Source organism: Osmerus mordax, chromosome 14 (genome assembly GCF_038355195.1).
Source record: "Osmerus mordax isolate fOsmMor3 chromosome 14, fOsmMor3.pri, whole genome shotgun sequence".
NCBI classification, from domain to species: domain Eukaryota; kingdom Metazoa; phylum Chordata; class Actinopteri; order Osmeriformes; family Osmeridae; genus Osmerus; species Osmerus mordax.
Genome location: NC_090063.1, coordinates 1592529 through 1610748, shown reverse-complemented (window position 1 = coordinate 1610748; position 18220 = coordinate 1592529). Strand labels below are relative to the sequence as shown.

Below are 18220 nucleotides of genomic sequence, written 5' to 3'. Positions count from 1 at the left end.
ATCACTCCCTCCTGAAATCCTTCTCTGCCCGCATAACTGATGCTAAAACCCACTACTTCCTGAACCAAATTAACTCTGCCTCAAACCCTCACAAACTTTTCTCTACCTTCTCCACCCTCCTTAACCCACCTCCCCCACCCTCCCCCTCCACCCTGACAGCAGACGACTTTGCCTCCTTCTTTGAGAAAAAAGTTGCTGACATTAGCATTCGGTTCCCTGAACCCACCTTTCCTACCCACTCACCCTCTATGACTGACCCAACTAAATGTCTAAACGCTTTCTCCCCTGTCCGAGGCAGAGATCTCTGACCTCATTCTCTCTCATCGTCCCACCTTCTGTCCCCTTGATCCAGTCCCCTCCCCTCTCTTTCAAACCATCTCTCCCTCCATCATAACTTTTCTTCTCCATGTCCTTAACTCTTCTCTTACTTCCGGCACTTTCCCCTCTGCCTTCAAACAGGCCAGAGTTAGCCCTCTACTCAAAAAACCCTCCAGTAACCCAGCTGTCCTCCAGAACTACAGACCGGTATCACTACTACCCTTCTTTTCTAAAACAATTGAACGCGCTGTATCTAACCAACTGTCTAGGGAGTCAGGTGGCTGAGCGGTGAGGGAATCGGGCTAGTAATCCGAAGGTTGCCAGTTCGATTCCCGGCCGTGCCAACTGACGTTGTGTCCTTGGGCAAGGCACTTCACCCTACTTGCCTCGGGGGAATGTCCCTGTACTTACTGTAAGTCGCTCTGGATAAGAGTGTCTGCTAAATAACTAAATGTAAATGTAAGACTGGCCACTTCACAGAAACTGCTCTCCTGTCAGTCACCACAGCCCTCCAGTCTGCCAGAGCGGCTTCGAGGTCATCCATCATCATTCTGCTGGACCTTTCTGCAGCGTTTGATACGGTTAACCATCAAATCCTGCTGGCCAGACTTTCTGAGATGGGCATCACTGGCACTGCACTTCAGTGGATCTCATCCTACCTGTTGGGAAGATCCTACCAGGTCTTCTGGGGAGGCAAAGTGTCAGGCCCCCGCCAGCTCTCCACTGGTGTCCCACAGGGATCCGTCCTTGGACCCCTCCTCTTCTCCCTCTACACCACCTCGCTTGGACCAATCATCACCTCCCATGGCTTCTCCTACAACTGCTATGCTGACGACACGCAGCTGTACCTGTCGTTACCCCCGACTGATCCGGGGATCTCAGCTAGGATCGAGGCCTGCCTCACAGACATCTCCGCCTGGATGACCGAGCACCACCTCCAGCTGAACCTCGCCAAAACAGAACTCCTCATCATCCCGGCCAAACCCTCCATCTCCCATGATCTCTCAATCACCCTGGGATCGGCGACGGTGACCCCTTCATCCTCTGCCAGGAACCTCGGGGTGACCATGGATGACGAGCTCTCCCTCATGGCCCACATTGCTGCGGTCTCCCGGTCGTGTAGATTCACCCTCTACAACATCCGGAAGATCAGGAGATACCTATCTGAGCATTCCACCCAGCTGCTAGTCCAAGCACTTGTCCTCTCAAAGTTGGACTACTACAACTCGCTGCTCGCCGGTCTCCCAGCATGCGCAACCCGCCCTCTCCAGAGGATTCAGAACGCGGCGGCCCATCTGGTCTTCAATCTACCCAGACGCTCCCATGTTACCCCGCTCCTCATCTCCCTCCACTGGCTTCCCATCACGGCCCGTATCAGATTCAAGACTCTGGTACTGACCTTCCGAGCGGTGAACGGGACTGCACCCGACTACATCAAGTCTCTCCTCCAGCCTTACACCCCCCCCCCCCCCCCCACCACCTACGGTCTTCTTCTGACAACCGTCTGGTGGTCCCACCACTCAAGAGCGCCCGGTCCCAACACAAGCTCTTCTCATGTCTGGCCCCCCAATGGTGGAATCAACTCCCCACCTCCATCAGGGACACTGACTGTCTCCCCACCTTCAAGAAAAGGCTCAAGACGCACTTGTTCCGGGAGTACAACGGCACTTAGGAATGCTTGGCTGGACCTGATGTTAGTTTCCTCCAGGATCACAATGACTCGTATTGAGAGACTTGTTGCTCTTGTTGGTTAGCTGTAACGGTTTCTAATTCTTGTACTCGCTGTGAAATATTTTTACTGTTGATTGTTTTTTCTACAGGTACAGATCTCTCGCACTCTTGTGGGGAGTTTCATGTTGTTCAATTGTAACTTGTTTAACTGCATGCTCTTATGGTTCTTCCCTTTGGCACTTATTTGGTTTTCCACAATGTATGCTTCATGTTTTGGCTGCTCGCAATGTTTGGGGCTATCTCGTTGTTATGATCAGTGACCTATGCCCTTTTGTAAAGCTCTCTCTTGGAAGTCGCTTTGGATAAAAGCGTCTGCTAAATGCATAAATGTAATGTAAACTAGAGAGGGTACAATTTCTGGGGAAATTGTAGGGTGTGCTTGCTTGCATCGGTTGTACAGGGATTTTAATGCCATTTTTACAACTGATATTCCTGTATATTTTATATAAAAATGCATAGGGCCTACTTATTATGTATAAAGATTTAAAAGCATCTTTTTTTTGCTGCTCATTTACAACTCAAAATACGAGTGACATGTAGAATGAAATATGATGTCTTCTCATTTCCCCTGCAAGAGGCAGCCTCATAGCTGAATCAAAACGAATACATTTGGCAGACCGGTGTAAAAATGTACCTAATCTCTATGACTTAAACGTCCTTTTAAGTTTTCCCTTCTCGTGATATTTTCAGGCATTTAGCCTACTCATATTGCATTCATTCATTAATAAAGAACCCCCTTTGAAGATTATTCTACGACGTTACCTGGCAGAAGATAGAATCGCGATTCAAACAGTACCATCTGCTAACTGAAAATATGCCCCCAAAAACGTAAATAAGCTTGACATTTATTTAGTGGAAAATCGTTCATTCATAAAAAGCTCACTGGTAGCGATCATTGTCAGTAACAACGCAAAATGCGATATAGCCCTGTGTGGAGAAGCTGCCCCGGTAAATTCTACTACTACAGTACAGTACTAGACTACTGCTGTGTTCGTCTTGGTAGCGATTGCGTTGGTTGAATTCTATTAAACGTTCCGTTGTACGGTTTAGGCTGAAATTAATTATTTTCATGAACAGATTGACAAAGTTTAGGCTGTGGCAATGAAGTTCAGGTTAGTAGTCAGATAGTTTCACCTATTGAGAGACTTTTGATTTAAGTAAGGGGAGTGCCGAACATGTTCTGTCGCCGTTTGACTTCCTAAACAGCTGTGTAAGTTAGATGTTTTTGTCGTGTGTCTCGCGTAGGCTACAGCGTTGCAATGAGCAACACTGGTTTGAAACCACAGGTAATGATAATTTCACCAACAAATCGTTTACTTGTAATGTAATGTCATAGTCAATCCTACAAAGAAAATGTATTTGTGAGGAATGTTTATTTTAACGATTGAAAACAGATGCATCATAGACCACTGTGGTATGTGTTGCCCGGGCAACAGAGGCTAATGTCATGCTAATGCTTCAGTGAAATAGTAGACTACCGTTTCCGAAAGTAGATGTGGGCCTACTTCCTTAATAATATCAGCTAATATTGTACATTACATTTCACAATTGTGTTTCACATCACAAAGTAAAATGAGTAAATAGTTATCACCCTGGCCTCTTTGCTTGTGGCGTTTCTGCAGCTGCCTTGCAGTAAAGCTATAGTTAGCCTAGCTATCCCCCAAGTTAACAGATGCGAAACGAATGTTCTGCTACAGGTAGTCACGCGTCTTTTTGTGACGTTAGTAACGTCAGTGACTGTGGCTAACAAATTAGCCACCTTCACTTTTCACCACAAAAACGCAATTTCTACTTAAACCATGCAACGGAACGTAAATAAAAATACAACCAACGCAATCGCTAACAAGACGAACCTTTTGACACCGCCGTTGTGTATGTAGTCCAAATATTGACTGATCCTTAGGGGGGCGAAAATAAATAATAAATAAATAAATGTGTGAAAGAACAAAGGTTGTGCCCTTGCCGAAGGCAAAGCACACCCAATGAATACTGATGAACCAGAGACTGGACCGCCCAGACACAGGTCATTTTATCACTTGACACACATCAACTGCACTCAGGTGATCTCCATTTCACTAATTGTGACACTGCTGGCATCAACTAGCAGGACCTCTGTTGAATTAGGTCAGTCACTTTAAAGGGGTCATTGATTGCAGAACCGAATTTACCTTGAATAATGACAGTTCAGTGGGTAAAATGGACAAACAGTGAACCCCAAAGTCCATTGACACCTCTTTCCTATGCAAATCTCACAATTTAAAAATATAGCTGTAAAACGGTAAGTTTTGAAAAAGCCACCGAACCACCTTTTTTTGGCTCTGGTCTGTACCTTTGTCACGCCCCAAAATTTGCTGCGCGCTGCTCTGTGTACTTCCACGGAATTACAAAGAAGAACATTTTCAAGGACATTGAAAATGTACTATGGTCGTAAATTCATTGTTCCAGCCTGTACAGGGAATTCTGACACTTTTCAGAGTCTTCCCAAGGAACCAAACACTCGACGGGCTGTGATGTTTGTCTAGGAGAAGATCCCTGTGCAGTTCGACCCTCAATTACACATTTCCTCGAACCATTTCACAGAGGACAGGTTTTGAAAACCTGGGACAATGTAAAGCAGGATTTGTTATGAAGCTGTTGCTAAAAAGAGGCGCTGTTCTGACCTTATGTTCATCACAGCCGCAAGCCGTAGTATGATGTTGTCGCTAACAGTTATTAGCGAAGCTAACGTATCCTGCCTGTATCTAACATCGGTAGAATGTGTGATGATTTAGTGGTAACCCTTCCTTTTACAGTCCCTTAAGTACTAGATATTTACATAGAAAGTAAAGGGTATGTAAATAGGTATACACTAATAACATGTGTCATCGGAACACATACTAAAATCAAAATAAGCATCGGCAAATGATTTCTTCTAATCTCTGTGCTCTATTTCAAACGTCGTAGATACGTCGGCTCATCAGTGACTGTTTGAGCAAGAACGTTCCATAATGAGCAGCCAGAGCTCGCGTATGGAAGCAAATCGTGACCAAAATTCAAATGCATTTGCAGAAATGCTTTTTTCATTTTAAGAATGTGGCTGCATTATTTGACTCAAATGAAATTAGTAATCAATCATCCGATTTGCATTTTAATTTTCTTCTTCAAAAGTGCTCAATCGTTCACTTAATTAAAATGAAAAAGAAATAGACATTTGAGATAAAATTTTCAAAATATGCCCCAGCAAATAGATACCAAAATTCAATTTGAAAATTAAAATGCATTTCCAGAAATGCATTTTCATTTTCAAGAACGTGGCTGCAAAATCGTGACCGGTAGAGTTGTTGTCTCAAACAGGCTTCATTGAGTGGTAACTATCACTTGTCATGTTTCAAGAGGAAGAGACGCGCATGATACCGCTCAATAAAGCCCACACAACTTGCTAAAAAATGAGTAAAAACACGTCTTTGCATTGTTTGACATCAAGTTGCTCAGTCTGTGATGCGTCCTCTCAAGACCCGGCAATTCAATCCATTTCCCAGCACATTTGCAATGTAATGCAATGCAGATGTGCACACTGCCCCCTACCGAACAAGATGGGTAGCTCGGTCAGCAGGGAGCTGAAGAAGAGCGGCTACTGACGTCACTCTGCTGCGCCGCTCAGAATGCTTTTTCGTTCATTTTGCATTTCTGCAAATGCATTTGAATTTGAATTGTGGTCACGATTTTGCAGCCACGTTCTTAAAATGAAAATGCATTTCTGGAAATGCATTTGAATTTGAATTGTGGTCACGATTTTGCAACCACGTTCTTCCATCCATCCATCCATAATCTTCCGCTTGTCCGGGGGTCGGGTCGCGGGGGCAGCAACCTAAGCAGGGAGGCCCAGACTTTCCTCTCCCCGGCCACTTCCACCAGCTCTTCCTGAGGGACCCCGAGGCGTTCCCAGGCCAGCCGAGAGACATAGTCCCTCCAGCGTGTCCTGGGTCTTCCCCGGGGCCTCTTCCCAGAGGGACGTGCCCAGTACACCTCACCAGTGAGGCGTCCAGGAGGCATCCTTATCAGATGCCCGAGCCACCACAACTGGCCCCTCTCGACGCGGAGGAGCAGCGGTTCTACTCTGAGCCCCTCCCGGATGACCGAGCTTCTCACCCTATCTCTAAGGGAGAGCCCGGACACCCTGCGGAGAAAACTCATTTCGGCCGCTTGTATTCGCGATCTCGTTCTTTCGGTCACTACCCACAGTTCGTGACCATAGGTGAGGGTAGGAACGTAGATCGACTGGTAAATAGAGAGCTTCGCCTTTCGACTCAGCTCCTTTTTCACCACGACGGACCGATGCAGAGCCCGCATCACTGCGGACGCCGCACCGATCCGCCTGTCGATCTCGCGCTCCATCCTTCCCTCACTCGTGAACAAGACCCCGAGATACTTGAACTCCTCCGCTTGGGACAAGATCTCCTCCCCGACCCGGAGATTGCACTCCACCTTTTTCCGGTCGATAACCATGGCCTCAGATTTGGAGGTGCTGATTCCCATCCCAGCCGCGATTTTGCAGCCACGTTCTTGAAAATGAAAATGCATTTCTGGAAATGCATTTTAATTTGAATTGTGGTCACAATTTTGCAGCTACGTTCTTAAAATGGAAAATCATTTTAATTTTCCAATTTTACATTTCCAATTGAATTTTGGTATCTATTTGCTGGGGCATATTTTGAAAATTAAATCTCAAATATCTATTTCTTTTTCATTTTAATTAAGTGAAAGATTGAGCAGTCTTGAAGAAGAAAATTTAAATGCAAATAGGATGATTGATTACTAATTTCATTTATGAGTCAAATAATGCAGCCACATTCTTAAAATGAAAAAGCATTTCTGCAAATGCATTTGAATTTTGGTCACGATTTGCTTCCATACTCGCGAGTCAGAGGCACTCACTTTTTAAACCGTCATTTATCTTCACATTAGAAGGAGCGGTATTCGTTGTAAGTAAATGGAAGTAGAAAAATATCAAAACGTTTTGCGATAAGTATTGCTTGTATGCCTACAACAATGTGTAAATTCACTGTAATGAGCTAGGTTTGATTGAACTCTAGGCTATAGCTAGAGCTAGCGCAAGGGACCCCAACCGGCTACAGTACAGTAGGCTAGCTCACTGGTCTGAAATGTTAAAGGGACGTACAGCAGCTAGCTAATAGAGCAAAATAAACATATACATGTTATGTCAAAGCGTTGTATTGTAATAAGTAACTAGGCATACATACACATAGGCTAACACATTCTGGTTTAACAGTGATGTCGGATTTTTTTTCTTCTAATTTCGGCAGTCGGTGGGCGGCGGAGACCAATGGAAGACGCGGAACTGTAGGAAAAACTTATGTTTCTCTGTTTCGTTGTTCTCTCTTTTCTGTGTTGGAGTTCTTTTAAGAGCTTGATGGCATCAACATCCAGTCTGATATTAAAAGATCATTAACTTGAATTGTGTCTCTTCATTTTAATACCCACGCACGAAAATCCAGGTTGAATCAAGTAGCTACAGTACTGCTAGCCCATGGTGGTCTCCTTATATTTCTATCAAAGTTGATGTAGCCTATACGTGTTCATTTTCTATAAAGATGAAGCAATATTGTTCCAATAGTGGTTCAGGTAACGGGATAAGGACCGAAAACGCATTATAGGTTGGTCCCCTGAATGTTTGATATGTCACTAAAAGGTTCTGCAAAGGTTAGCATTGATACAGAGGAAAGGTCCTATAATGGTTCCCAAAACGTTCCCAGAACGTCCTGAAAGGCCCCGAAATAACGTCCTCCTACCCTTTAAAGAACTCCACATTGAGACCAATATATGGGACGTTCTGGGAACATTATAAGGCGACGTCCTTTACACCAACGGGAACGTTCTGGGAACGTTCCTGGAAGTACAATTTCTAGCTGGGCAGTACATTAAACAGTTTCTAACAACGTTATGTTTTCTCCTTGTTTATGATTCCATTTAAATAGTGGTATGTGCTTACTTCTTTTTGCCATACAGCTTGTTCAGGTAATGCTAGCTAGGCATTGAATGATCAACCCAACATTCTGGGTTAAATGGTCAACCCATCTTGCTGGGTTAGATTAACCCAGCAAGTTAGTTTAAGGGAGTCAGGTGGCTGAGCGGTTAGAGAATCAGGCTAGTAATCAGAAGGTCGCTGGTTCGATTCCCGGCCGTGTCAAATGATGTTGTGTCCTTGGGCAAGGCACTTCACCCTACTTGCCTCGGGGGGAATGTCCCTGTACTTACTGTAAGTTGCTCTGGATAAATGACTAAATGTAAATGTAAACCCAACATGTGTTCTGTCCTATATTTAAACAGCTGCTGGGTTGGAAACAACCCAAACAGGGTAGTTTTAAACCCAGCATTTAACCCATTTATGAGGTCAAATTAACCCAGCCTTCTGGTCAATATGAACCATATTTGGGTTGAATGATCCACCCAACATGCTGGGTTAAATGGTCAACCCATCGTGCTGGCTTAGTTTAACCCAACGTGTGTTCTGTCCTATATTTAACCAGCCGCTGGGTTGGAAACAACCCAACCTGGGTTGTTTTCAACCCAGCATTTTTTAGAGTGTAAGTCTGGTAACACCATGGAAACAAACACGGCTTCCTTTTACAGTCCAGTTTCAGATTACTTACTGAGTAAATAGCCATGTTTTACCTGGTATCGCCTTGGAACGTATAGTACAAGTTCATACTAAGTGTAACGTTGACAAAGTGGTATTCGCTTTAAGTAAGTAAGTTACCAACTTACTACCAGCGGTATTTAAATAGTAATATTTATAAGTTTCCAGGTAAATACTAAGTTTTGTCTTCTGTCTTTACCTAATTAGGACCAGTGAAAATTACCCAGTAATAACCAGCACGTTAGTATTTAGTTAATGGGTAAATACTTAAAATTATTTTGGTACCAATCGGTAATACCCAATAAAACACAAAACATACCCTTTACTATGTAAATATCTACTACTTAAGGGACTGTAAAAGGAAGGGTTACCGATTTAGTTTATTGGCAATGGGGCTAACGTTATTTCATGTTCCTGACTGTGTTTCATTCAAATAAATAACCTGTGTTGTCATGTAAATCTACAATTCAAGATGCATATTTGTCCAGATCTATTTACAGAAAGATAGCTAGAGCTAACTGAAGCTGAGTTGAATAACTATAGTTTGTTTGCTAAGCTCAGAGCTGCCAACTCTCACGGTTTCGCCGTGTGACACACGCATTTCAACCATTTCTCACGCTCTCACGCCACACATTGTATATCTCACGCTGAAAAGGCAACGCCAAACAAGTATCCAAGCTAACGTTGTAAACAGTAACGGACGAGGCGCAGGTTAACGGAGTGAAGCATCATTAACGCGCAAACAGCCGTGTAAACTCGCCTGGGGGGGGGAGTGAAGCTTGCGAAAGCTCGCCTAAGGGGGGGGTTGCTACCAAATCTCACGCCAAGGTAGGTTGGCAGCCCTGTAAGCTGTAGTGCTAAAGTTACCCACCTAAGGCGATCCTGTTTGCTTCGACAACAGAAGTTGAAACAACTTGAAAAGGCTCAAGACGCACTTGTTCCGGGAGTACAACGGTACTTAGGAATGGTTCGCTTGACCCAATGTTAGTTTCCTCAAGGATCACAATGAGTCTTGCTTAGAGACTCGTTGCTCTTGTGGTTAGTGGTAACTGATTTAAATTTTTGTTCTCGCTGTGATATATTGTTTTTATTACTGTTGCTTGCTTTTTTCCACAGGTACACTTGCACTTATAGCGGTTCATGTTGTTTAATTGTAACTTGTTTAACTACATGCTCTTATGGTTCTTCCCTTTGGCACTTACTTTGGTTGTTCACAGTGTGTGCTTCATGTTTTGGCTACTCGCGATGTTTTTTGGCTATCTTGTTGTTATGATCAGTGACCTATGCACTTTGTAAAGCTCTCTCTTGGAAGTCGCTTTGGATAAAAGCGTCTGCTAAATGAATACATGTAAATGTAACTAACATAATCATTTCAATGATATCTAGTCAATCTGTTGAAAACAGTGTGGTGTAGACACAGTAGATTTATTTGTAAGTTTTTATTTCAAGTCTCCACCTTCGTTGTTTCAGTGAGTGCTGTTGGCCGTGTTGCGTCTTTGCTCCGCAGCTTCACTCGTTGTAAACCAACCAATCAGTGCGCAGCTCATCTATATATTCATGAGAATACCATTAAAGGAGAAAACCTTTTTCTCCCGGGACAATTTCAAAGGAAGCATCAGGGGGCATAGAGCACCACCATTTTCAGTCCAACCAATGTAACATACCCTATTTGGAGACCTTAAGGAACAATGTGAAATAACCAAAAAACCCAGTCAATGACCCCTTTAAAGGGGGTGACTATTTATGCAAACATTTATTTTACACTATATTTTTAATTAATTGACAGTTTGTAAAAATCTGTTTTCACTTTGACATGAAAGAAGCTTTTTTTGCAAATTCTTGTCAAGAAAGCCAAATTATATTGAACATGAGTTCATGTATAAAAGCAACAAAAGGGGAAAACATCCAAGGGGGGTGAATACTTTTTATCGGAATTGGATATCAGGATCCATGGCCAAGGGTGGTCAACATACGAAGGGGGCGTTTGACCACACTTTTGTTTAGGAGACAGTCCCTTCCTCTCTGTAATGGACTGTAATAGACATTTTAGGACATACGTACCGTATTTTTTGGAAAATAAGCCACATTTTATATAAACCGCACCCCACCAGAATGGGGGCTTTGTGTTTGTAAATATGAGTATAAACCGCACTGGAATATATGCCGCACTTGATACAGGAACAATGATACCAAGCAATGCACGAGGCAGTACAGCATGCCGTTGTGTAACACACTTCGAAAACAAAAGTAAGTAAGTGCGTAATGTATGTTTTCTATTGCCTGGGAATTAACTAATATTCGACAAGCTATTATTAAGCCCCTTCTTAAAAAAACAAACCTCCAGGTTGTCTTAGCAACTACAGGCCAATTTCAAATTTGCCATTTCTCTCAAAAATTTTTGAGAAGGCTGTGGCACAACAGCTCACTGAGCACCTCTCCTCAAATCAGCTTTATGAACCTCTCCAGTCTGGATTTCGTCTCCACCACAGCACTGAAACTGCATTAGCCAAGGTAGTCAATGATCTACTGTTAGCCTCTGACGCGGGTTCTATCTCTGTCCTGGTTCTTCTAGACCTAAGTGCAGCTTTAGACACGGTGGATCATGAGATTCTCTTGGAACGTATGGAGAACTATGTTGGGATTTCTGGTACGTCACTTCAGTGGTTTAGATATGTGGTTTAGGTATATATCTGATAGATCACAATATGTCCACTATGATGGCTGCTCATCCAGGAGCTCCACTGTAAAATACGGAGTACCACAGGGTTCAGTTCTAGGCCCTCTGTTATTTTCTCTCTATATGCTGCCTTTAGGAAACATAATTAGAAGCTCTGGGGTAAATTTTCACTGTTATGCAGATGATACTCAGCTATATATGTCTATAAAGTCTGGAGAATTTCCACATGCTATGGAAAAATGTGTTTCTAGGTTGAGAGCTTGGATGACTGCAAATGTCCTTCTTCTAAATTTGGATAAAACCGAGGTTCAAATTTTCGGTCTTAAAAAATATAGAAATAATTTTTCCAATCTGACCTTAGACCGAGACGGCGTCAAAGTCTCTCAAAGCCAGCTAGTAAAAAATTTAGGAGTCACAATGGACCCAGACCTTTCGTTTCAGTACCATATTAAGCAAATTACCAGAACTGCATTTTTCCATCTACGTAATATTGCCAAAATACGAAAATGTCTCTCAAAGGATGATGCCGAAAAACTAATACATGCATTTGTTACGTCCCGATTGGACTATTGCAATGTGTTGTTCTCTGGCCTCCCAATTACCCACCTAAAAGATTTACAGCGGGTGCAAAATGCTGCTGCTAGACTATTGACCAGATCAAGAAAGTTTGATCACATAACATCTACTCTTGTCTCTCTACACTGGCTCCCTATCCAAGCCAGAGCTGACTTCAAAGTTCTACTACTAACCTACAAATTTCTGCATGGATTGGCACCACTGTACCTCTCCGGTCTCCTTGCACCCTATTGCCCCGCAAGGACACTTAGATCTCAAGATGCCGGCTATCTGGTGGTTCCCAAAGTTAAGAAAAAAACAGCTGGAGGTAGGGCGTTCTCATATAGAGCACCTCTTCTCTGGAACAAATTACCCGTCTCAATTAAGGAGTCTGATACTGTTTCGACATTTAAAATTAGGTTAAAAACGTTATTGTTTAGTCAATTCTATGACTGTTGAAGGTAAGTATGTTACTAGTTGGAGGCAACGGGGGACGGGTTGCTTCCATCCTTATTCTATAAGTATAACTTATTTTAGAGTTCTCTTCCCCTTGAACAGATTTCATGTTCATGAGGGGGGCTGTCGCTGTCTTGGTGTGTGGGGTTGCATCAAATTCCCCTTTTTTGCTCTGTTAAATTGCTGCACCAGTCCACACTTGACCGGTGGGGATCTCATTCTATTATGACTGTAACTGTTAGCTGCTCCTGGCATTCTCTAATCCCTGCTCTCCTCTCTCTGTCCCCCCCACACACATCCCTTGTGGTGTGGGGGGTTTGAGTTGTCAGCACCTGCCTAGTCGTCGGTCAGCCAAAGCTGGACCTGGTCGCGAGTCTCCCGGTCCTGTCCTACATCTATAAAGTTGAACAATGGATTTTGGTGTTTTAAAAACCCATCGACACTGTATGACTATGTTTAGCCTGTGTTCTGCTCCTCTCTCTCACCAACCATCTCTGGAGGAGGGGATCCCTCTCTGAATTGCTCCTCCCAAGGTTTCTTCCATTTTTTTCTCCTGTTGAGAGTTTTTTGGGAGTTTTTCCTTGTCTTCCTTGAGGGTTTAGGTTGGTTGAGGGGCAGTTCTATGGGCATATGTGAAGCCCTCTGTGACATGCTTGCGTGTAAAAAGGGCTATACAAATACATTTGATTTGATTTGATTCAATATTAACCTTTAGACGCGTGAGTTCTAAATATTTCCGACGGTCCCCAAAGCGTAAATTTTTAGCCAGCTATCTTTAGTTACCTAGCATAATACTCGTAGCAATGCTACTACCATGCTAGCAGACATCCCAACCTGCACAAACTAATTACAAGGAGGTGGCTTCTGTGGCTACGCATATATGCGACGTTACGCTGTGAGACCCACATTCGAACGATCACATATGTGCGACCTACTCCTTAACCCAGGGTTCTCCAATCCTGGGGTCTCATTTATAAAATTGTGCGTAGGATTCTTAGTAAAAGTGTACGTACGCCAAAAAGCCTAAAATGGCGTACGCCAAAAAAAATTCTGATTTATAAAACCGTGCGTACGCACACCTGTAAGCAATGTTCCCTTTATAAATCACAGACTACCCACAAGTGTGCGTACGTGAATCTGCATTTTACCCCGCCCTGAACACGCCCATTTTTAACCATAAATTGTCAATGCAAAGCACCTCATGAATGCTAATCCAGTATATTAATGACCCTGGCATGCGATTGTTCTTCAAGGTGAATCATGGCGCATGACAACTTCTCAGACACTGTTAACCTATTGGTGGAGGCCCGAAAACCACATTATTTGGTGGCCGTTGGATCACCAATAAAAAAAACTGTGCGAGTGGCATCAACTGTGCCAGTGATACCGCAAATCGAGATACAATTTGAAAACAAAAGTGTTTTGTTATGAACAAGTAGTCTATTGAAGTCTGGACTGATAACGAGGAGGTAGAGTGTAGCGATTGCGCGGGATCTTAACAACTGTATTTCCAGTTTTTGACATATGATGATATATGCACAGTATTAAAGAAATATATTTAGTTATACAATGTGTTCTGCAGTTATCTAAAGGTAGGATATGTGATGTTATCCTGTATTCCATGCAGTCGGGCTCGGGCATCTCCCCCTCCTACATCCCGTAGTGGACAATCTGATGGTGAGACATAAGCGCTGAATTTTTATTTAAAACTTGAGTTGGATTGTACAAAGTGTTTATGGAACAATTATCAGTCAGTACAAGCGCAAATAACACTGCTGGATTAAATGTTCATGATAATTATGAAATCGAGTGAAAAAAACGTGTGTAAGGAAAACAAAATATATAAATATTACGAGTAATGTTCTTCCCACATTCACTTTCTGCAGTCTGACTACATTACGGTCATCTGCGTCGCCAATTCCAACTGCTTCCAAAATGTGCGTAGGCCTACGGGAGGGTCAGAGTTTGCGTGGAGGACTGCACATTCTCCCGTCAAGTTAGTTTTTTATAAATTTACATTTACATTTAGCAGACGCTCTTATCCAGAGCGACTTACAGTAAGTACAGGGACATACCCCCCCGAGGCAAGTAGGGTGAAGTGCCTTGCCCAAGGACACAACGTCATTTGGCACAGCCGGGAATCGAACTGGCAACCTTCTGATTACTAGCCCGCTTCCCTAACCGCTCAGCCACCTGACTCCAGTAAATCACAACCTTTGCGTGGAAAGTGGCATACGCACATTTTCAGCCCCGTTTTGTGCGTACGCAAGCTTTATAAATGAGACCCCTGGTCCTCGAGGTCCGCTGTCCCGCATGTTTTAGATCAGGATTCTCCAATCCTGGTCTTCGAGGGCCGCTGTCCTGCATGTTTTCGATGTTTCCCTGCTCCAGTACACCTGATTCAAATGAATGGGTTGTTATCAAGCTCTGTGGAAGCCGGGTAATGACCATTCATTTGAATCAGTGCTTGAGGGTGGCTGGAGAGACAGAGTCCGGCCCAGCTGCTTTGCGGGGATTCTGCCTCTTGAAAATGCTGTTAACTTCACCCTCCTGAATGGAGAGAGTCGTCACTGTAAAGCGTAGAGCGACTGTAGAGCAACTTACAGTAAGTACAGGGACATTCCCCATGAGGCAAGTAGGGTGAAGTGCCTTGTCCAAGGACACAACGTCATTTGACGCGGCCAGGAATCAAACCAACAACCTTATGATTAATAGCCCGATTCCCTAACCGCTCATCCATCTGACCCCAACAATTCAAACAAATACAGACACGTGGGGGAAGACAAATGTCAAAAGCTTCAGTTATAGAAAGCATTTTTCTAACTAAACAAATACTATAACATAACCCCCCCTGCTCTTCTTAGGGACCTGGTACATTCCCATCCCCTCCTCTGGTTCATTAGGATTATTCACACTACTTAATCAATCCCTTAATCAAAACCAGGAAGTGTGCCATGCTTTGACCAACAAACATGTAAGAAACAGATCTAAGCCTATGTGTAATGTAATGGGAGTGGGAGTCGGATGGCCTACTTGCCTCGGGGGAATGTACCTGTACTTACTGTAAGTCGCTCTGGATAAGAGCGTCTGCTAAATGACTAAATGTAAATGTAATTACTTGATGTGTATGTGCATAATGTATGTCAATGCATATGGTCAAAATAATAACAGAAAGTAACATTTGGGAAAGGTTATAGAAGTGTAAGGGTTATCAATGTTAAGGCTGCTGTGCGGCACATGTGCGGCACATGTGGCCGTCACACTCTCCCTCCCCCATCCCTTGGAGATAGTCTGGGTCAGGGATAGGGGTTGGGAAATGGCTGTTCCCACCGTAGCCACCGGGGATTGGAGTCACTACAAGGGAAGGTCTGGGATAGGCAGCTGCCCAGGCTGAAGACCCTTGAGACCCCTTCCCGCGTTTGTAAGGTTTTCCTGCCCCACTGGAAGAGGCAGCAGCAGCAGGGACCTTCTTGCGATGCGACCTTCTTGCATGTGTCCACCTTACAGCTTCTTGCCCTCCTCCAGTTTAGCGAAGCACTCAGATGCTTTGGCCACCGCAGGTCCAAAGATGCTTTGCATTCAGGGGAGCCGTCTTGTCCACGTCCTTCATGGCCTTGATGGACAGCCAGAGGTGACGCTGGACCACAGTAGCAGCAGCCATAACACGACCAGCAGATATGGCCCCCACAAAGAGTGTGGCGTGGAGCAAGATCTCGGGGAGATCTATCTTAGTCGATGGATAAAATGTATGCATATTTGAATTGCAGTTGATTTAATGAGATACACACATCAATAATTTTGAGGTGTTTAAATTAAGAGAATTTGTTTGTTAGTTTTTTTTTTGAAAAATTATAATAATACAACTTTACATCAATCATAAGTCACCTGGTTGTTGAGTCATTCACATCTAAGGGCTCTGGTCGAACCAAGGCTGAATACTTTTTCTACTCTTAACTGTCACATCAGCATTGGTGTCCAATGTGTTTAGTTCTGTCATGTTGACTCTCCCTTTTAGACAGATGTCAATTTGGGTCTGTGACTACATCTGCTGCTGGTATAACAACAACCCTGTTCCGTGTTCGTACCTTTTCATAGAACTACATGGCGGCATAAAGACACAATATTCCTGCCTTGAAAAGGCTGCATAAAAGGGGCTAGAGTCTTTTTCCTCATAATTCCCTCTCCCCTCTACAAAACACTTACCCCAATACTGCTGATTTCAGAGCCCAGCACCGGTCTCTCTGTTGAAGATGACTCTGAACGTGTTTTGGAGAGCTTCACCCTTTCAGCCACCTGCATAAGACAAGACATGAAACCTTCAAAACTATTCACATTGCTACAATAGAAGAACAAAAAATGTGTGGGGTGTATAATCGTATTATATACTGCCGACATGGACACAAACAAATGCAGAGTCATGTGTATTGTGAAATGGTGAATAAGCATCTAAAGAAGCTGCTTTTCTTCAAGTGTACATGTAGTGCTTGTATTTTTGGGAAGGCCAAGAGTAATGTATTCCCTCCAAAGTCATGGATGGACTAAAACCCCAAAATAAGTGCACAAACACAGAATGTGTTGTGATCTTTTAGACAATCATTTCTCCCTTACTGTCTAGACTGTCAAGACCAATTCTTAGGCCACTACTTATCAGTGTGTGATAAAGAAAATATGTGAGATCATTGGAAACAAAATAAATTTCCTTGGAAATTCAAAGGTAGTGCATTTTGAGTAAGGCTAACCATATTCTTACAGAGATAGACTCCATACATTCACCAACAGTGAGTGTATTCGAATGCTCATCTGTGCATGGCACGTATCCACGTGTCACTGTACAAGTCATGTAATTAATGTACAGCTATGTACAAAAATGTGTAATGGTATGCGTGCATGTCTCTCTCTACCTTGGCAACAGGTATGTCGTTGCTGCTGCTGCTGGTGCTGAGCTCCCCTGTGCTGGGATTGATGGGTCGTGAGGCTGGGGTGACACGGCCAGGACTGGATGGACCCCCGGGCTGAGATGTCTGGAGACGTGTCTGGAGTTCCCGCACCTGAGGAGACACACACATTATAGCTGTACAACAATGTAGTCAAAAATCCCAGGAACTCTAGCTCTTGATTATCTTTGAAAGTGTTGTCTTAGCTAGGCTCTGACCAGGTCTAAATTTGGGACAGTGGTGATGTCATGAATGCAGAGAGAGGAAGGTACTGTACAGCATCTTTGGAGTCACTTGCCTGTTTACAGGCTTCTACTCTCACCCAATATTAAGCTTCAAAGAGCCTCAAAAGATGAGACCTTTCTATGCCTTGCCTGGGTCTGGGTGTAGGGATCTGCATGCAAGTCAGGATTTGGTGCATGAGAGACCCTTGTTAATGCCAACCTATTGGCACAGCCACCTACTGAATAAGTTTCATACACACTATGGAACAATGTTTTACTGACAACAGCTGACAGCGCTCTACTGACACAATGAAGCTCGAGTCACCATCACCTAGGACATTTTACTTGCCAGACTTTTTACATGAAATGCATGAACAATGCAACTATGTCTTTAAAAATGCATAGATTTGTTATGGCTCTCCTCCTAATTTTTGACTACTCGTCTGACTGTGTGTGTGTGACTTGGCTCGGCCCTCCCTCATGCAGTATAATTAGTTGACACCGCTTGTATGATTGACAGGAACAGAATGTGAGGCTGATCAGACAGTCGAAACAAATGTGTGTGCGCCTTTAGGCCAATATAAATATTTTGTTTTTTTCTTTGAATTATTTAAGTATTTTAAATATAATTAAAATAATTCATTATTTCATTATTACATAATCATACAATTTCTATAGACTATATTAA

The 18220-nt window shown here is 43.4% G+C and overlaps 1 protein-coding gene across 2 annotated transcripts in view; it reads right to left on the bottom strand.

Annotated features, from left to right (window-relative positions):
* The window catches only part of mcc (MCC regulator of WNT signaling pathway), a 348154-nt gene that overhangs the window by 148621 nt on the left and 181313 nt on the right, over nt 1-18220 (bottom strand). For both annotated transcript variants that reach the window (XM_067249821.1, XM_067249822.1), the window contains exons 9-10: nt 17276-17422; nt 16578-16667 (exon numbers count right to left, since the gene is read on the bottom strand). In XM_067249821.1, the coding sequence (XP_067105922.1) occupies nt 16578-16667; nt 17276-17422 (237 nt within the window). The remainder of the gene's footprint in view (nt 1-16577; nt 16668-17275; nt 17423-18220) is intronic.